General features: G+C 50.6%; 1 protein-coding gene across 1 annotated transcript in view; it reads left to right on the plus strand.

Moving 5' to 3' along the window:
- LOC309684810 (E3 ubiquitin-protein ligase TRIM36-like) overlaps window positions 1-19644 on the plus strand; it is a gene marked incomplete at both ends in the record, with an annotated part of 124746 nt that overhangs the window by 13342 nt on the left and 91760 nt on the right. The window contains 2 exons of the mRNA XM_082500669.1: window positions 11424-11570; window positions 12651-12746. Of these exons, the coding sequence (XP_082356795.1) occupies window positions 11424-11570; window positions 12651-12746 (243 nt within the window). The remainder of the gene's footprint in view (window positions 1-11423; window positions 11571-12650; window positions 12747-19644) is intronic.

Here is a 19644-nt window from a genome sequence, read left to right on the forward strand (position 1 = left end):
AAAGGGGAGTGAAGGGCATCTGCAAGGTTGGAGGGGGTAAGGAGGGTGGTAGGTGTCTAAAATGGGGTGCTGGGGGTGTGCAAGGAGGGGGGGCAGCAGGCCGCTGAAGGGGGGTGTAAGGCATCTGCAAGGCGGAGGGGTGGGGGCTCAAAGGGGGAGGTGAGGGGTACCCAAGGTGGGTGTGGGAGGGAGGCACCTGGGCGATGCCTGTTGTGGGTCTCCCCACCAGACCCCCCCTCCTTGTCCCCTCCTCCGCATCTCGATGTGACCCCCTGGTGATGCTGTGGCCCTTCAGAGCAGTGGGACAAAGGCCACTGTCCCCACAGAGCCCCATGCCACCCGGTCACCTCAGCTATTGTCCCACCGGGCGCTTGTGCGGATGCGCCTGGTGTTGGGGTGCAGGCAGGAGGTGGCTGGGTGGTCCCCCCATCTTTCTGCATTTCCTTAGCCTGGGGGAGGGCCTGTCCGCCCCCCCGCTGCACCCATGGGACCCGGCTGCAGGAGCTGCTCTCGGGGGCAAACGAGAGGTGGGGAATTAATTAATCTGGCCTGAAATTACAGCTCACGGCAAAGACTGAGAGGAATTTGCGTCTCCACCAGCAAGGGATGACGGTCACGTCCTGGTGATGCTCAGCTGTGACCTGCGTGTGTCCCCCCCTCACAGCCCCACTTTGGGGCTCTGGAGATGTGTCCTCTCCCGGGTCCAGTCCCCGTCACAGCCCAAATCCTGGCTCAGGAGCCAGAGGGGTCCCCGCAGGGGACGGTGCTGACCCCCACGATAGCAAAGGAGGGAGCCACAGGACCGGTGGCTTCGTCTGGGTAGGATGGAGATGGAGAGGGGCAAGGAGGGGGGTCTCCTGCTCCACCACCAGAGCAGCTCCCCCAGTTTGGCCCCTCATCCCCTTATAACACTGGGATCAGTGTTATTAATTACACTTTGCGCGAGATTAATTACATTAATCGTCCCTCCTGCTGCTGGTGGCCAGTCCAGCTTGCGTGTGACGGGACGAGGGGGCCGAGGTGGGAAGTTTGCGTGCTCGTGCGATGCTTTTGGCCTCCCCCGGCACCGGGAGGACTCAAAGCCGGACGTGAACCTCTGCTTTGTACTTTTCCTCATCCTCAATTACATCAACGCTTCCCCAGGGAAAGATTTTTCTTTCTAACTGGAGGAGTTGCACTGAGACAGGTAAACTGAGGCAGGACAGTCAAAAATCCCTCTCTTTCCTGCTGGGACAAAAAAACCGCTGCAGCAAAATAATAATTTGGAGAAGTTTTCTTGAGATGGAACAACACTCTCTGCTCCGAAACTCAAAAGTGAGCTCACCATCCCCTTTCCCAGCCCAGTTTCGATGCTTTGATGTTTTCCAGGCACCTGGCAGCGGCGGCGAAGGACAAAGTACTCGGGGGCCAGAAAAAGCTCATTCCCAGATGGGAACGTTTGTTCCTTTTGCTCGTTAAATTGGCTGGCGAGTGGGAGGTGTGAGCTTCCCCGAGCGTCGCTGCTGCGCGGCGGCAGGTGATGCCATTCGGTCGAAGCAGGAATTTGGGGGATAAAAAGCAGATTTCCGGTATTTTGCTCTTCTCTAAAGAGAAGGGTTTCCTGGAGGCCCTTTCAAAGCTGCAGTTGCGACTCGAGTGTGAGACGTGATTGGTTTTTTATTTCTTTGAGCGCGGTGATCCCAGTGATGCTTCCCCAGCCCCGGGGGCAAGGGGAGAAGAGAACTCCTGTAGTTCTCCTTCAGCTTTTAAGGCACAGATGCTCTTTGTGCAGCGCTGGCAGTGGTATTTCAGCCAAGGAGGGCATTAGCTGTCAGCCCTTGGCTTTTTTTTTTTGAGGGGAAAAATGCAGTTTTGTGTGGAAAGCGGGCTTGCAGCAAGAGAAGCCTGAGCCTGGTTGGGCTGAAGACGAAGCTTCACCCTTGTAGGTTCTGAGGGCCTTTGGAGGTTGGTGGTGGCCATGTCCTGTGGCCAAGTGCCATCTAGTGAGTCCTGCAGGTATCACGTTTGGAAAATGAAACTGGCTGTGCTCAAAAGTGTGGGGTTGGGTCTCCCCACCCCACCCCACCCCCAGTTTGGAAATCCCTATTTTAATTTTTCGAAAGGAACCACAAGAATGAAGCAGGAGGCTTGGTTTTGGTTTGAAACACTCAACTGTCTCCCCTTTTAGTAAATCCTTCCAGACTCGCGGTGTATACAATACAGGTGACATTACAGGTGGTTTTATTTGGGTAGGGGAAAAAAAACCTCCTCCAAGTCCGTGTTTTTAGGGCTGTGCCTGAAGGAGGAGACATGCAGAGGTGTGATCCTCGTTGGCTCGTGTGGCCGCGGGGATGGGTGATGACTGGGAGGACGTAAGGGAGCTCTCCTCACCTGGCCCCAACTTGTACCTTCTTCTTCTCGCTAAACAGAGACACGACGAGGAGGCGGTGATGGACCAGGGAAGAACGAGCACCGTTGCCAATATTCAGTATGAGAAGGAGGAGCTGAAAGGTGAGTCGGGAGAGGTGGCACCAGCTCCACGCGTTTTCCCGTTGCGCAAAGTCCCTGCCGCGTCCTGTGCTCAGTGTACGCATCACCTGCAGCGAAACGTGGCGTGCTTCTAAATAAACAAGCACAGTTATTTTCACATTTTTTTTAATGTTGTGGCTTTTAGACAGAGGGGAAAAAGCCCCCGCGGCATCTGTGGTGTGAGTGTTGGCCACGGAGCTGGGTAGTTCCCAGCTTGTTTTCTCAGAGGCTGCTCTTGGCTTGGAGAGGTCAGGAGAATAATTTGATGGCTGCAGACACAGGGCTGTGATTTTCTTTTTTTTTGTTCCAGACTTCATTATCACGGGACTAATTGGATCTCCTCTTGTCGCCTTGTGCCGACAAAGATTTTAAAAATAATTACCTTCTGTGGCTGCTTAATGAGCAGGTCTGAGTGTTGTCCAGCCGAAGCTGGAATTTGAGACGAGGGTTGATACTTTCAGGGCACTTTTAGGTGACCCGGAGCCATCGCTTGTTGTTGCTCTGTTGTTGCAAAGTTAGAGTAAAACAGGCTTGTAAAAAGGGACGGGTCTCTGACATTCAGGAATGCAGTGAAACTAAAATGAAGAGAAGTTGGTGTTTCCTCCTGGGATGGCTGTGCTGGTTTAATCATGGCAGCGGCGTCAACCGTCTCCGCAATATCGAGAGTGATGAGAACGCTGCTTTTTTTGCAGGCCACCACACCCTGTCCGTGGGCATGCGGATGCCGCTGGTGAGGCAAAGCCACCGGCACCACCGACCCCACCGCCAGAAGCATCGGAAGAAGGAACGGGAGGACTGTGCCCCGATGGAGCAGGGCTACCACTGTAAGTCCCGCCGCAGCATTCCTGAGCCTCCTCGGGGCTGCGTGGGTGCCGGGGTCCTCTGCAAGCAGGTCCGTGTGGCTGATTTGTGTGGTTTGCTGTTCTTCTGAGGGAAAGTGGCATTATTTGGGAGGCAGTTGAAGGCATAATGGATTGAGGCTGGTCTTCCTTAGAGGGATCCTGCCTTTAAAAATGGAAACGTGGGGAAGGAAAGTGGCCCATCCTTATGCAGAGGTGGAACAGATGGTTCTCCTTCTCCATGGCTCTGTGCAAGCCTGGCCAGACCCGGGGGAGAGGGGCCAGCCCAATATTTAGGGCTGAACTGGTGCCAATCGATGGCCACGTAGGGCTTGCTCCAGCGCTCGCTGCCGTCTTCCACGTCCTCCTCAAACTTCAGCCACCTGCGGACATCGGGCACGATCAGCCCCGTTGCAAGAAAACAGCCTCAGCTCTGCAACCCCTTTGGTGCAGCTACGGGGCGGCAAGAGGAGAAGGCTCCGCGCATCGGCACCTGCAGCTGCAAAAGCTTTGCGTCCCAGAGAGCGGAAGGCAGAGCCCGCGGCCGCCACCGCAGCTGGCAGCAGGGATTTACCTTGCCGTTTCCTTCCACTCGGCATCTTCACCCTCCTTCAGGAAGATCTCATCCAGCTCGGTGAACAAGTGGTGGGGAATGTGCTGCTCATCCTCCTCGGTGCCGAGGATGAACTACACCCGCTGGGATGGGGTGTCTGGGGGCAGAAGATAAATCCCGTTACCACACCTGCATTCGGCCTGTCACGCTCACATGCAAAGCGGCCATCGATTGGCACCAGTTCAGCCCTAAATATTGGGCTAGCCCCTCTCCCCCGGGTCTGGCCAGGCTTGCACAGAGCCATGGAGAAGGAGAAACGCCAGATCGGGCAAAAAATGTCATTATCTAGGATGGGAAATAATTATCTGAGTGGAGTGATGAATAAGCACTTTGATGATGGCTTTTAGCAAAAGAGAATTCTTCCTTTTGCTGCAAAGGCTGAACTGCAGGTCCGTGGCTACTATCATGACGGATGAGGTGTGACGAGATAAGAGATATCTCCGGGTCATTTTGGGGGCTTTCTTCACCTCTCCCTGTCTCTGTAGTAGTGAGGAAGAGGGTTTGTTGTCCCTCTTAGCTGCCTGCAGGAGGCTAAAATCCCACCTGGGCTGCAGCCTGCGCCTCATCCTTCTCCCCAGGGTCCCCAGCATGCTGCCCCCAGTGGTGGCATTGCCAGGGCCAGTGAAACTTCTCCTCTTGAAGCAGAAGGCTGTGGGGTGCCATGGGGGACGGGAGCCTGGTGGAGATGGTTACAAATACTGTGATGCACAGATTTTTCCTTTGGGGGGAATATTTCCTGCCATTTCCAACAGGCGATCTGCGGAAAATGACCTTGCATTTAGCCAAGAGCTTATTGCACTGGTTAGGACATCCGAGATGGGTCATCCTCTCACCTGGTTGTCTCCTACGGCAGGTCTTCCACGATGTTGCCTATAAAGCCAAGAACCGAGCTGACCTGGTGGCTGGCATCAATGAGTTTCTGGATCAGGTCATGGTTTTGCCGCCAGGAGAGTGGGATCCCTCCATCCGAATTGAGCCCCCGAAAAATGTCCCTTCGCAGGTGGGTGCTGCGGCAGAAGGAGGCACGATGGGGACGGGCAGGAGGGCAGCACGGCTGGGGGTGCTGCTCAGGGGCCCAAATTTACAGGTCACATACCCAGCCCAAAAAGCAAAACAAGCCAGTGGCTTAAAAGACATATCTTTATCTTATTTCCATTTTACCAGGAAAAAAGGAAGGTGCCAGAAGCTCTCGATGACAGTGCTTCTTGCAGCAAGCCGGAGAAACACAGCGGTCCTGAACTGGAGCAGACAGGAAGGTGTGAACTGCAATAGTTTGGTGGGGTGTTTTTCTGTTTGCCCCTAAAATCTGAGTGCGCACCTCCCTTCTAGCAGAGTTTTGGGGTGAAGTGGGTCAGTGAAGGGGCTCCAGGTTACCAGCTTGGTCCCTTGGGCTGGGTGGGTGGGAGATTTGGGCAGCTGGGCTCAGCCGCAGCGTGGTTGCACACAGGTTTTCTTGCTTTGGGGTGGAAGCAGATGTGTAAGTACCTCCAGGTAGAGCTGTGCTGCTTCTCAAAGTGAGGGACTGTTGCAATAAGAGGGGACGGGCTCTCAGGTTTGGTCTCTTTTTCTTTTTGTTGGAGGATGGACAGTGGGGTGGATTGAGAAGCTGACAGATAGAGCTCAGAGGGTTGTGGTTAGTGGTGCAGTCTAGTTGGAGGTCAGTAACAAGTGGTGTCCCTCAGGGGTCAGTACTGGGTCCAGTCCTGTTCAATATATTCATCGATGATCTGGATGAAGGGATAGAGTGTACCATCGGCAAGTTTGCTGATGACACTAAACTGGGAGGAGTGGCTGACAGGCCAGAAGGCTGTGCTGCTTTACAGCGTGACCTGGACAGGCTGGAGAGTTGGGCAGGGAGGAACCTAATGAAATTCAACAAGGGTGAATGTAGGGTACTGTATCTGGGGAGGAATAACCCCACGCATCAGTACAGGTTGGGGGCTGACCTCCTGGAGAGCAGCTCTGTGGAAAGGGACCTGGGAGTCCAGGTGGACAACAGGATGACCATGAGCCAGCAATGTGCCCTGGCGGCCAAGAGGGCCAATGGCATCCTGGGGTGCATCAAAAAGAGTGTGGCCAGCAGGTGGAGGGAGGTCATCCTCCCCCTCTACTCTGCCCTGGTGAGGCCGCATCTGGAGTACTGCGTCCAGTTCTGGGCTCCCCAGTTCAAGAAAGACAGGGATCTGCTGGAGAGGGTCCAGCAAAGGGCTACGAAGATGATTAGGGGATTAGAACATCTTTCATATGAGGAAAGGCTGAGGAACTTGGGTCTCTTTAGTGTAGAGAAAAGAAGACTGAGGGGGGATCTTATTAATGCTTTCAAATACTTAAAGGGAGGATGCCAGAGGGATGGGAGGAGTCTTTTTTCAGTGGTGCCCATTGATAGGACGAGGGGTAATGGGCACAAGCTTGAACATAGGAAGTTCCATCTTAACATGAGGAGGAACTTCTTCACTTTGAGGGTAGTGGAGCACTGGAACAGGCTGCCCAGAGAGGTTGTGGAGTCTCCCACTCTGGAGATGTTCAAAACCCGCCTGGACGCTGTCCTGTGCAACCTGTTGTAGGTGACCCTGCTCTGGCAGGGGGGTTGGACTAGATGATCTCCAGAGGTCCCTTCCAACCCTGACTATTCTGTGATTCTGTGTTTTTTTTGTATGCCTCAGTTTCTCCTGGGGCTAAAATGGGAGAAGGAGACTTCTTTTTAGCAATGGAAGTTACTCTGTGCTTGCGATTGTCCTTCCTCAGCCAAGAAAACAACGTGGTCTTCCACGAAAATGGTTTAATTTTTTTTCCTTCCTCCAGGCTCTTTGGAGGTTTGATCTGGGATGTGAAGCGAAAAGCCCCCTGGTTCTGGAGTGACTTTCGGGATGGTCTGAGCCTGCAGTGTCTGGCGTCCTTCCTCTTCCTCTACTGTGCCTGCATGTCCCCCGTCATCAATCACCTTTGGGGGACTGCTGGGGGAGGCGACCAACGGCCACATAGTGAGCACCTCTCTCTGTTGGGTGGCACGAGGGAGGACAACACTCATGCAAAAGTCCTTGCTGCAGTGAATTTGCACTTGTGGTTTTCCCTCTAATGATTTAATTACTCGCTGCTGCCTCTCTTCCCTGGACAGAGGGCCATGGAGTCGCTGCTGGGCGCATCCATGACCGGCGTGGTGTATTTCCTCTTTGCTGGCCAACCTCTCGCCATCCTCGGCAGCACCGGCCCCGTCCTCGTGTTCGAGAAGATCCTCTACAAATTCTGCAAGTAAGGCTGGCTGCTGCGGCCAGGTGCTGCGAGCGCCTTCAGAAGAAGGCAGGGATGGAGAAAAGATGTTTTTCTTAGTGGTAGTTGGTAGATTTAAGTTGTCTTCTGTGTCACAGACATCACGCGCTGCTGCTTTAGTATGTGACGGTGCAGGAGCCCTCGGTCTCTGAAGGATGGATGGGTGGTTGAGGGTTTTTAGAGTTAAAGTGAAAGAGCAGGAGGAGGAGAAACCACAAGGATATGGATGCCCGAGCTGGGCTGCACAGGGAAGATGAGACAAATGACTCTGGTTTGGGAATGAGGGAAGATTTGCTTTCCTCTCAGTACAAACTCGGGCACTTTTTTGCATGTTTTTTGCTGGAAGTGGAAATATATTTTACCCACGTATCCAAACAGTTCTCTGGTCAAATGTTTTGATGATTTTTGAAAAAGCAGGAGCTTTTCAGGCAAAATGGATATTTTCCATGACAGTCTTTTTGTTGTGGCAACTGTGATGGGAGATTAACCTCTCTTATTGCAATTAAATTTATTATGAAGCCCCAACTTGCTGGCAGCAGGTAACTGGGTGCAAACCCAGCCGGTTTGGCTGTTAGGGCATCGGGGTGATGTGGGAGAACACCACCTTCCACAACAGGGACCTGACCTCAATTAGCCTCCGAGGCATTAACACAAGGTAATTGTTAAAGAATGATAAATAATTGGCCTCTCCTCCTGCGGGCCCACACCCTGCGCCGCAGCCCTGAGGCTGTCTGTCGTAGGACGTGGAAACTGCATTTACCATCCGCAGCCTTGACACGCTCCTGAATTGCTGCCGACTTTCCCCAAAGGAAGGCACGGCTCGGAGCCTCTTGCTGCCCTTTCCACCCTGCATTTTCTTTTGCTTTCCCAGGGAGTACGCACTCTTCTACCTCTCTCTACGGCGTGCATTGGGCTGTGGACCGCCTTCTTCTGCACGGTGCTGGTGGCCACTGACGCTAGCTCTTTGGTGTGCTACATCACCCGCTTCACCGAAGAAGCCTTCGCCTCCCTCATCTGCATCATCTTCATCTATGAGGCTCTGGAGAAGCTGAGTCACCTGCGAGAGGCCTACCCTGTGCACACGCACAGCAAGCTGGACTTCCTCACCATCTCCTAGTGGGTTTCTTCCTCCTAAAGTGCCGCTGCCCCTTGGCAGGAGCTCAGGGCTGCACCTCCATCGCCTTCCCCTCACCTCTGTCTTGGCTCCTCTCCTCCCAGCTGTAAGGGTGAGGCACCGACCCATCCCAGCAACGAAACCCTGCAGTTCTGGGAGAGCAACAAGATCAATGTGTCTGGCATCACCTGGGAGAACCTCACGGTGACTGTAAGTGCCCCGAGTCACTGCTTCCTCGTGCCGCGGCCGTGGCGTCCAGGGGCACTGGCCTGGTGCAAAGCTCAGAGCCCTTCAGGTGATGATGGGCTTCCAACTGTGACAGTGCTGCTCTGAAAAGTCGTTATTTCAGTCTAAGGTGTGGGTTTAACCCCCTTGGGCCTGGGAAGGAGAGTCCACCTCATCCCTGACATGGTGGGCAATAACTGTTATCCTCAGGACAGCGGTTCTGTCTGGGAGCAAGGTTCAGTGGGTGCTTTGGTTATTGGAGAAGTTGGAGGACTTCAGTTCATGCTTGAAGGCCATAATTAGCTTCCTTAATTGGTTCCTAGTAACTCCAGGCCTTGCTTTCTTACTCAGCGCTGTCTGAAGGTACGTGCATAAACTTGCATGTCTGAGCAGCTCCTTGGGCCATTGTTGCTGGAAGCAGAGCTCAGGCACAGGGTGGGACGCTCTTATGGACATCTTCACCCCCCTTGGCTGTGTCCTGTGAGCCCGCCCCCTGTGAGCCCGCCCCTGGGAAGGGACAATTTGTCTCTTCTCCTTTCCTGTCACTGTTGTCTTAGCCCTCCTTCCCTGTTCCCTCTTTCACTCTCCCCAAGAGTTTCCAGTGTTTCCTTCCCCTCTGGTGTCTTCTTCAGCCACGGTTACCTGCCGTTCAAGCGGAGGATGTGCCATAGGTCTGTGGTACGGTGTCCCATCACATCTCCTGTCTCTGCTGTCGTGGAGAGTTTCATGGACCTGCCTGTGGACACGATGGCCCCTACACACCTGAAGTCCTCTTCAGGCTGAGAGATCTGGGGCTGTTCAGTCTGGAGAAAAAATGGCTCAGGGAGACCTTATTAAGGTGTCTCAATGCCTGATGGGAGGGAATGAAGGCAAGGGAGCCAACTGTACCTCAGGAGTTCCCAGTGAGTAGACTCGGAAGGTTGTCAAACTCTGGAACCACTGGAACACTGCAACCGCCCAAAGAGGTTGTTAACTCTCCACCAATGGAGATCTTCCAAACCCTCAGGAGTTCCCAGTGAGCTTTGAATTTTGAGGGTGAACAAACACTGGAACAGGTGTCTCAGAGAGGTGGTGGAGTCTCTAATAATGGAGTTATTCAAAACCCACCGAGAGAAGGTCCTGAGCAACCTGCTGTAGCTGACCCTGCCTCAGCTGGGGCTTGGACTACACGGTCTCCAGAGGTGCCTTCCAACCTCACCCATTCTGTGAGTGTAGAGGACAAAAGTAAGACAGAAAGAAATGAGAACAGATCCCCTTGGCCATAAACACCTTGGTCTCCTGTGGAGAGGACCTGTGATGAAGAGAGGAAACTTATAATGAGGAAGGAGTAGCAGAGATGGAGTGTTATGCACTGACTGTAATCCTCCATTTCCCATCCCTCGTGTGCCTCTCCAGGCGGGAGTGAGAAGAAGAAATGCAAATGCAAATGAAGGAGTAATTTGAGCCTAGGGGAAAAAAAAAAAAGTGGGGTGGGGGAATGGTCTAAAATATTTAGTCATAGTTTCTGACTATCCAAGTCTACTTGACTTGGCAATGAACTGATAATTTGTAAGTGATTTCCCTGTCTTTGTTTTGACCCATGATCATCTTTCCCCTCGTATCATCTTGAGGACGGGGAGCGAGTGAGCAGCTTGGTTGTTGTCTGGCTGCTGGTCAAGGTTAACCCACCTTTCATAAACCCGCTTTCATTCACAACCAGACTGGAGAGCACTTTGTAACGTGTGTGGTGGGGATGGGAGAAGCAGATACTGGGCTGATTGTTCTTGAATTCTGAGAGAACTAGACGAGGTAATCTGCTGACCTCTTCGGTCTCTAGCTTGCAGGCTGTAATTCTTACTTACACGAGGAGATGAATAAAAGTGTGCAGTTTCCGTTAGGTGTGACTGTGCACTGCTGTGGAAAAACTGCTTCCACAGACTAACAGCATGACTGCAGTTTTTGGAGATGTCTGCCTGCACAGCTAATTTTCCTGAACATTTCCTTTGTCTTTGGGCTTTTCACCATAGCCTAAGATAACATTTGGAGCTTGAGAGTTGGTTTTGGAGATGGTCTGCAACCTTAGCTTTGAGTGTCCGTGTTTATGCTACTTTATGTGCCTTTTAGATGGCTTTATCTGTTGCACGATCTTGGAGTTGAGCGGCACTTTTTCCCTCTTTGAGCAGTTATTTCAACACGCTCAGTTTTTGAAAGATGAGTTTTAGTGAACACCAGGTTTTTTACAGTGCTGTTTAAGCTGTTGCTGGAATTAGCGCTCAGCATGAGCAACTTGTAATTGGAGTCAGACAGAAAAATTGAAACACTGGGGCCTTTTGTCTTTAAGATGGCTGTGACTGGTGGTGGTGGCTGCGTTTCATTTGTTGCTCCAAGAGCAATGGCTATGTGGCTGGTCAGAGTCTAGCTTAGACCTCAGTCATTACAGTATTATGTCAACTCTTGCTTTAAGAAACAGTTCATAGCTGTTTCAAGAGATGCCGGTGTGAACAGGGTTAAATTTGACAGGGTGGACATGTTATGTATTGCATTTACATCTCCGAACTGGAGTGCGGGGAGCTTGAGGTGTGCAGACAGCTTCAGGGATTAGCAAAATGGTTGATTGCAGTATGGAGGCTATGTGATGTGTACACAGACATTGCTACAGGTTCACTCACTGTAAACCTGGTGAAACTGTTTGTTTTCATCTGCTGGCTTTCACTGGCATGGACAAATGTAAAAGGTGGAAGATAAACAGAATATAAAAAATACCCACTGATAAGTCAGACGCTGCTGTGGGATAATTGAGTGTTTTGGTGGTTTGTTGAGCACCTCCGTTTTTGGAAGGACACCTGCATTCTCTCTGCTCTCTTTTTTTTTCTTCCAGATTTTGATGTGTCCAGAACATGAAATGGAGAGGGTAAACATGTACTGTGAAACCTGCAGAAGGCCTGTTTGTCGTCTATGTAAACTGGGTGGATGTCATGCAAACCACAGAGTAACAACCATAAGCACTGCCTACAAAACCTTTAAGGTAAAAGTAAATACTGTTGGACCTGGCCTTAAGAAGGGGGAAGAGCACTGAGCCTCGGGTTTAAGGGCAAACTTCCCCTGGCAGGATGCCAGGACGTGTGTTTGGAGGACACTGAACGAGTCATGAGGCATGCTGCTGTGCAACATCTGTTAATGTATATATTAGTGTGACATAGTGTGCGGCTAAGAAACTAAACTATATTTTCTATGAGGCTTCAAACAGAACCCCTTAAAAGCGCTTCCACCTTATGTTAGCCAACTGTGCATCAGTACTGACCAATGCAGAAGGTTTAAGAAGTTAATGGTTTACAATCTGGCTTTTTTAAGGCAAGTGTCCTTGTGGCGTGGGTTAGCTTATACTTCAGAAGCACTCCTGAAGAATCTGCATCGGCAGTTATCTGCTGGGACGCTGTATGTTTTTGAAGTTGCAGAGCTGTTGATTCCCTAAGCACCATACAACAGGGCAGACTTGCAAACACTGCTTTGTTATTAAAGAATGATTGCTGCTGCCTCCTCTTCTTCCTTTGCTTCCTCTCTTGCTCACAGGAGAGAAAAAAAAAAAAAAAAGCCCATCCCAGCCTGCCTTCTGCTCTTTGGCCTCCTCGCCTGTTTGCAAGGCTTTTCCTGTACAGCTGTTAACTCTTGCAACTAAGGAAGTGCAGAGACACTCCTAAGTTCAAGTTTCCAACCACTCATTTTTCTAGCAAACCTTACTACAGATGAGTTAATAACCTATGAGGCTTTTCTATTAGTTCTGGTAATGTCTTGAAGACTCGTGTTCCTAGCCTAAGAGAGAAGGTGACTGCTGTGGCTGGGGAAGGATGAGCCAGCTGAGGCTGTCACCTCTTCTCCTCAGAGGCTGTGCCACCAGTCCTGCACATGGCAGTGGCCTGATGTCCCGGGCCAGTCATGGCGGGTCACTGAGCAGTTCTCCGCAGGGTTGCTGCTCATACCTGATGGCAGGCTCTTGTCCTCGTAACTACAGAAACTGAGTGCTGGCTGGGTGGCCCACCTGTGCTTGTTGTCAGTTTGGGTGGGATGCCCTTGTTCTGCCTGCCAGTTTGCTGTTTTATTTTAACAGGAGAAGCTTTCAAAAGATATCGAGTACCTCATCAGTAAGGAGAGCCAGGTGAAAGCTTGCATCACGCAGCTGGATCTGCTGCTGAAAGAAACAGAGGTGAGAGTGGCTTGTGGGTTGTCTGGGGATGGACCTTGCAAGGACACAGCAGGGACTCCAAATGGAACAGTGAAGTGTTCCAGATCCTTTGGGTTTTTTTTTTGTTAGCCAGCAAAACCATTTCTGAACAGTTTGTGTTGGTTCTGAGTCACAGACGGTAAGACCTAATCCTGACAGTGTGGGAAATTTGGGCAACCTACAGAGGGAAGTTAAGTTTTGGGTGCTGCTGTGAATTTAATTGACATAAAGCTTATTTGATACCTTACCCAAAGAGAGGTGGGTTAGACTTACAGCTCTTGCATATGAGTGGTGCTGCACAATTTATGCTGTCTGTTTACCTTGAGGATGTTGCAGTGAAGTCAGAATTAAGGGCAAAATCTCCCTGCAGAAGAGTCAGAGCTGGGAGCTCACATACGAGCTGAAAAACGCAATGGCAAAAATTGGCAGGAGCTCCTGGCCCTGCCTGTATCTTGCTGCAGATGGCCTTTGTGCTTCATAGTTCCTTTAATCCAGGGCACTCATCAGAGGTGGCACTACAGGGCATAGGGGAGAAACTGGGCTGGACTCCCAGTTCAGGGTGACTGGGGAAGGTGGAAGAGCACCTAGGTCTTGGGCATGAAGACTTCAGACGCTGACTTGCTTTTACAGTGCTTTTCCATGAACTATTTAGACAAACGCTGTGCGTAACTCAGTACATAATCGGAGGAATAATTTCCTGCTCTTTCCTCTCTGTGTTAACGTAGGAGACGCTTACTAGCTTGGGTGCAGTGCTGATTGCATTTTCAGTGTTGAAGAGCATAACAAAGCTCGTTAGTCTTGTCAGTCAAACAGATGACTAGTTTGCTCTGATCTCTTGAACAACCCTAAGTACATTTCTGTACACAGCCACAGTGCTGTGGGATCCGTCTAAAATGTCTTTTGTTCCCTCCTAGTGCAACAGTGAAAGAGCTAAAGAAGAAGCATCTCAGAGTTTTGAGAAATTATCTCATGTCCTGGAAGAGAAGAAATCCGCAGCTCTTAGGGCAACTGAAGCTTCTAAGAATTTAAGGCTGGAAAAATTGCAAACACAAGCAGAAGAATCTCAAGGGCTCCTGGAAAATAATGGCCTTGTAGGACTTGCTCAAGAACTGCTTAAAGAAACCGATCCATCTTGTTTTGTTCAAACAGCAAAACAACTTCATGTCAGGTATCTTATTAATTATCTTCCGTTCGAGGTACAGGTACTGTTCCAGGGATGTCTGGTCAGTCATATTCTTTGGACACCTGCTAGGAAAGTACTGAATGCAAGTACTTTGTGTTGCAGAGCCTCAGAGGCGGTCCCGGTACCATTCAGTAGAAATTCCTATATTACGGTGTGCGTTAAAAAACAGCCCAGAGGAGGGGCTCTGTCCTGCGCCAACGCCTAGCCTTCTTCAGTAGGACTGCAGTGGAAGGGTAACCCATTCAGCTCACTGATACAGTCCTTTGCTCAGAGATTGCATCGGGTATTTGCAAGTTAATCTAACAGGTCTCTTCTGGCTTTAAACTCTTTGATCTGAATAGTTGTGCTCCATTAGCACTTCACACCTATTTTGTTCCTTGAATGTAATGCCCCAAATTGTTAAAATGCTCTGCCAACCAAAAGATTCCCTGTTAGTTATCTTTACACTGATGTACAAAAGGCCTTTAAATTTTGCATTTTAATTCTGTCTAGAGAGACAAGTTTCTGGGACACATGAGTAAGTACCTGAAAAGAGAACTTTTTTTAAAGCAAAACCTAGCGGTTTTGCTTTAAGGAATGCACCCATGTGAATTCCTTTTTCCCTCTTCTGCCATCCCTCTGCTTCTGTGCTTTCAGAATCCAAAAAGCTACTGAATCTCTGAAGAGCTTCAAGCCAGCAGCTGAAACTACTTTCGAGGACTTTGTGATGGACATAGCCAAGCAAGAAGAGATCCTTGGTGACTTGTCCTTCCATTCCAATGGTAAATTATGAGAGCATCACGTCTTTCTTGAGTTATAGCTTTAAGGGCTTCTCTGGAAAGAGGCAAAACTTGTGCAGGGCTGCAGTTGCAGAACTCAATCTTGTGACTTGCCTTGTCCCTTCTGCCTCTGTGATTCACAAGGCGTTACCTGGCAGCAATGCTAGCTTCAGCTTTGATAAAGAAGCTAAGATGCCATGGCATTCAGAACCAGTTTACACTGGCTTCCAAAATATTGTAGTTAAGTAATACTAGGTCTTCCTAGCAGCTTTTTGTCGTGATTGCATGACAGAAAAGAATAGGTTTTTATATGGTTTTTTAGTTGCCAGCAAAAATAAATAATACAACTTTCAAAGTAAAACCAGAAAGGATTTAAGTGCATGAACAGACCCATCCTCATCTGCACTCTTTGACTGAGTCAGATTTCCCCCCCACACTGTCCCCCCAGTGCTGTAGCCACTCAACAAAGGGCTTCTGTGTTTAATTGTAAAACAACATGTATCTACATTTGAGGTTTTTTTCTCCTGAATCTCAGTCATTCCAGGTCTAGAAATACCAGAAATCAATGAAGAGCAGAGCAAAATGTACAACAAAGCTCTGATCAGTTGGGAATGCCCTGGGAAGACAGACTCAGCTGATATCTATGTTCTTGAGTATCATAAGCTTCATAGAGAAGAGGAGAGTACAACGTGGCAGGAGATCGAAGTTTGCAGCAAGAGCAAAGTAATATCTGATCTCGATGACGACAGCAGCTATGCCTTCAGAGTTCGAGGATATAAAGGATCCATCTCTAGCCCTTGGAGCCGAAAAGTTATCTTGCGTACGCCTCCAGCCCCAGGTATTGGGTTTTCTTATGTCCACGAGCTGCTGGTGGTGTTAAGAGCTGTAGGTGGTTTCCAGTAGCTCCCAGACTTCTACTACACTGTTACCGGTTGTATAAATGTTTAAAAGCACTGTTAACAAACAGGTTAAGTAGGTAGCATACTGAGACTGTGTTAGCTTGCGTAATGTTCCTGGTAGCCTTTAAAAGCGAGGAATTCTAGTGCCAGCATGACTTAAAATATAGTTTATAAGCACAGAAATACTTAACTAAGAGAAAATTTTTTGGGATGCTGTTTTTCAGTTCTCAGTTTTCTTTTTGATGACAAATGCGGGTACAACAGTGAACATCTCCTGCTGAACCCAGGAAGAACCTCTGTGGAAAGTAGGGCTGGATTTCCTCTACTGCTGGGGTCTGAGCGCATGCAGGCCGGATGCTACACAACCCTGGATTACATCATTGGCGACACCGGGATTGCCAAAGGGAAGCACTTCTGGGCTTTTCACGTGGAAGCCTATTCCTACCTGGTGAAAGTGGGAGTTGTTTCTAGCAACAAGATACAGAAGTTGTTCCATAATACCCATGATGTGACCAGCCCAAGGTAAATTGCAGACTCTTGCTTAATACATGTTTTGTATAAGGAGATGGCTTTTTAAAAAATAAATTAAGAGCGAGCCTGGTCTCAATTAGTATACAAGATGAACCTAAGCAGTGGGAAGTGGCTTGAAGGATATAGTGTAAGCAGGTTGTCCTGTTCATCCTCTACTATTAGTAGGAAGATGTTCTAATTGTCCAGAGTCCTATTTTCTTTCTTTCTGGGAAAGAAATCGGGTTTCTACAGATATCAAGATATGTCAGTTAAAGCAAGAAGGTTAAAAAAGAGAAAAAAAAAGCATCATTTGCAAGATTGAAGCAATGCTTAGTTGTCAATAGTAAGATTCTGCCTTAATTCCCTTAGCATACTAGGTTTGGCAGCCACTCAGAGGTACAATGTTCACTGTGCATATCTGTGTGTCTTTGCTGTAGCTTGCGTCATGGTGGATTCCAAGTCACTGGCTCATCCCAGGCTATAGATTTGCATATGACACTGGAGTGCTACTGAGCACAAGCCAAAGTGCAGTGGATAAACCAGCAAAAAGATTTCCAGCTCTCAATTACAGTTGTAGTAAGCCTGGATGTGTCTAGGAACTGCAGGCTGGGAGGCTATCTCCCAGGGGCTCTTAACTTTTTCATGAATCTAACAAAAGTGTTGGCCTTCTGCTGTATAACATACTGAAATTATAAAAACGCCAGTGTCTCAAGCTTCTGAAAGTCAGATGGAGACTTTTTGAAAAATGAGAAATTAGATCCTGATTTTCTCATTTCTCCCGGTCCCTGCCAGGAGGGAGTGAAGCTCAGCCCCGCTCCCTCCTTTTACAGGGAGGAAAACAAAATGGAAAAAAGAAAACCAAATTGTCCTATATTAGAAGTGTATAATTCCATTTTAAGGGTAGGGCAGCAATAGGGCTGGTACCACAGCCCCCCAGCCCCACAGCCACTGTGGGTCACCGGCGTAATAATGTACCTCTCCGGTAATTAAAGTTTCTTTTGGGAAGGGGGGAGAGATGGGGACTCTCCTGCGCCAGGACCTTTCCCCTCCAGGGAGGCAGAGCCGGAGCAGCGAGCACGGTCCTGCCCGGAGGGCAGCGTGGAGGGGACGCGCACGGGCATCCCGGAGGAACAGCAGCAAGGAAACCCCGGCACTGCACCTTTCCCTTCCTCCGAGCCTTTTTCTTTTCCTCTTTTTAAGGGCTCAACCAGTTTCTTCCCCCTCTGACCGTCACCATGGGGCACTGGCACCAGCAGCTTTGCAAAACCCCATCCTGTAAAAGCCGCCTGATTTTGGCCCTGTTTGGGGATGCGCTGCTTCCATCCTTACAGAGCAAACTGATAGATTTGTTTTTCTCCCCCCTCCCCATTTAGCAAGAAGCACCAACGTTCCGTTGTCGTTTTGGGTCGGTTTGCTGCAGAAAAAGGCTCCCGCAGGGGACGGGATAAGCCGATGGCAGGAGGGTCCCTGCACCCATCCCACCGCTGCTGGTGGAGGGCGGCAAGGGGACCTTTTCTTCGGGGTTGTCCTCTCCTCCCGGGCTCTGCAGCCGCACGCCGCAGCCCAACGACCCCCCCGAGATGGGAAGAGAGCACGAGAACCATCTCTGCTCAACAGCTCAAGAGGAAAAAACCAAATAAACGAAAGAGATAAAATAATACAATAGGATGAGATACAATAACGCAGGAGCACCCGCCCCACTCGTGGCACTACTTTTATTCTCGGCCACTGCAGTGATTGGGGGGTTTGACAGGATGGACCTTCCAAGGTCCCCTCCCACCCAAACCAGTCTTTGGGTCCATGACTGGAAGTGTCTGAGGTCAGGTTGGATGGGGCTGCAACCAACCCCGTCTACTGGATCCCAAACCACCCAGAAATCCAATCCAAACTGTTCTTTGGGTCCGGTTGGAGGTGTTCAAGGTCAGGTTGGATGGGGCTGGGACCAACCTGGTCTACTGGAAGGTGTCCCAGCCGATGATGGGGAGGTTGGACTGGATGGACCTTCCAAGGTCCCCTTCAACACAAACCGTTCTGTGGGTCTATGACTGGAAGTGTCCAACGTAAGGCTGGATGAGACTAGGACCAACCTTCTCTACTGGTTCCCAAACCTTCCAGCCCAAAAATCCAACTCAACCAACCCAAACCTTCTATGAGTCTGATTGGAGGGGTTCAAGGTCAGATTGGACAGGGCTGGGACCAACCTGGTCTGTTGGAACCCAAACCACCCAAAAATCCAACTCAACCAATGCAAACCATTCTGTGGGTCTGAGTGGATGTATCCAAGGTCCGGTTGGATGGGGCGTTGAGTAACCTGCTCTACTGGAATATGCCCCTGCCGAAGACAGGGGAGGTTGGACGAGATGGACCTTCAAATGTCTCCTCCAAGCCAAACCAATCTGTGTGTCCATGACTGGAAGGTCCGAGGTCAGGTTGGACGGGGCTTGGAGCATCCTGAGCTGCTTGAAGCTCTCCCTGCTAATGGCCACCCCACCAGAGGTTGGCGGTTGCCGTGTCACCACGGTCAATCAGCGATGAACATGTCACCCTGATGTCACAAGAGGTGCGGGGCACACCCACTCAGGGGGTATAAAAGGGCCCACCGGGTGGTGGGTCCCACACTTTGGAGGAACGTCCATAAGATGACCTCTAACATGGCTGTCGCTACCAAGAACCGACCTGCCAGCGTGAGGCGGACCAAGATGGACTTCTGGGATGGGATGGAGCACACCTTCGCTATGTCCAGCGTCACCGCTGAAGGTACGGCCAACCGCAGCCACCTCTCCGGCAGCCAAGACTCAAGGGCTTGTCACCATTTCGGAGCCAGCCATGACACTTGGCGTCTGCCACCGCGTCGCGGCTCAAGGGGGAGATGTTTGGGGTGGACCTGAGAGCTGGTGGAGATGGGGCCTGACCTGGTTCTTCTTTGTTTTTTCAGAGCGAACGGCCGTCTGGGATGCAGTGGCTGGCTACATTCAAGACCAACTCCTGCTCCACAAGGTGGTGCAACACCCGCGTCCTCCTCATGCACCATGAGGGGTGGTGGGATCCCCCTGGGGCGTGGCCTGCTCTCACCCTTCAACTCCTCAGAAAACAGGAATCTCACCCCAAAAGTCCCCACTGACGGCCAAACGGGGCCTGTGCAATGTTGGTGTCACTTCTGGTAGGGCTGATCCAGGTCGCTGGAGACCCCCCCGGGATGGCCTCATCCTGGTTCTGCCCAAACTCCAGTGCTGTTTTTTTCTCCTGAGGAGGGGAAGGACTCAACATCTCCTCCCCAAAGTTCTCCCCACCGCCCAGCTCGTGCCTCCAAACGGTGGGAGAGGGCAGGATCCAGCCTGAAGCACCATCCCTGGATGGGGGAGGTCACCTCCAGATCTTCCCTCTAGCCAGTCCTCACCCTCCCACCCTTCTCGTCCACTTGCAGGGTGTCCGAATTCCCACCCTTGGCTCCTTCGGTACTGTCCTCGAACGCGTCCAGGTCGGAGATGAAACCCTGACTATCCAGAAGCCGGTGTTCCACCTGGCCAGGA

The sequence above is a fragment of the Vanellus vanellus genome (genome assembly GCF_965231255.1).
Source record: "Vanellus vanellus genome assembly, contig: HAP1_SCAFFOLD_44, whole genome shotgun sequence".
In the NCBI taxonomy this organism is placed as follows: domain Eukaryota; kingdom Metazoa; phylum Chordata; class Aves; order Charadriiformes; family Charadriidae; genus Vanellus; species Vanellus vanellus.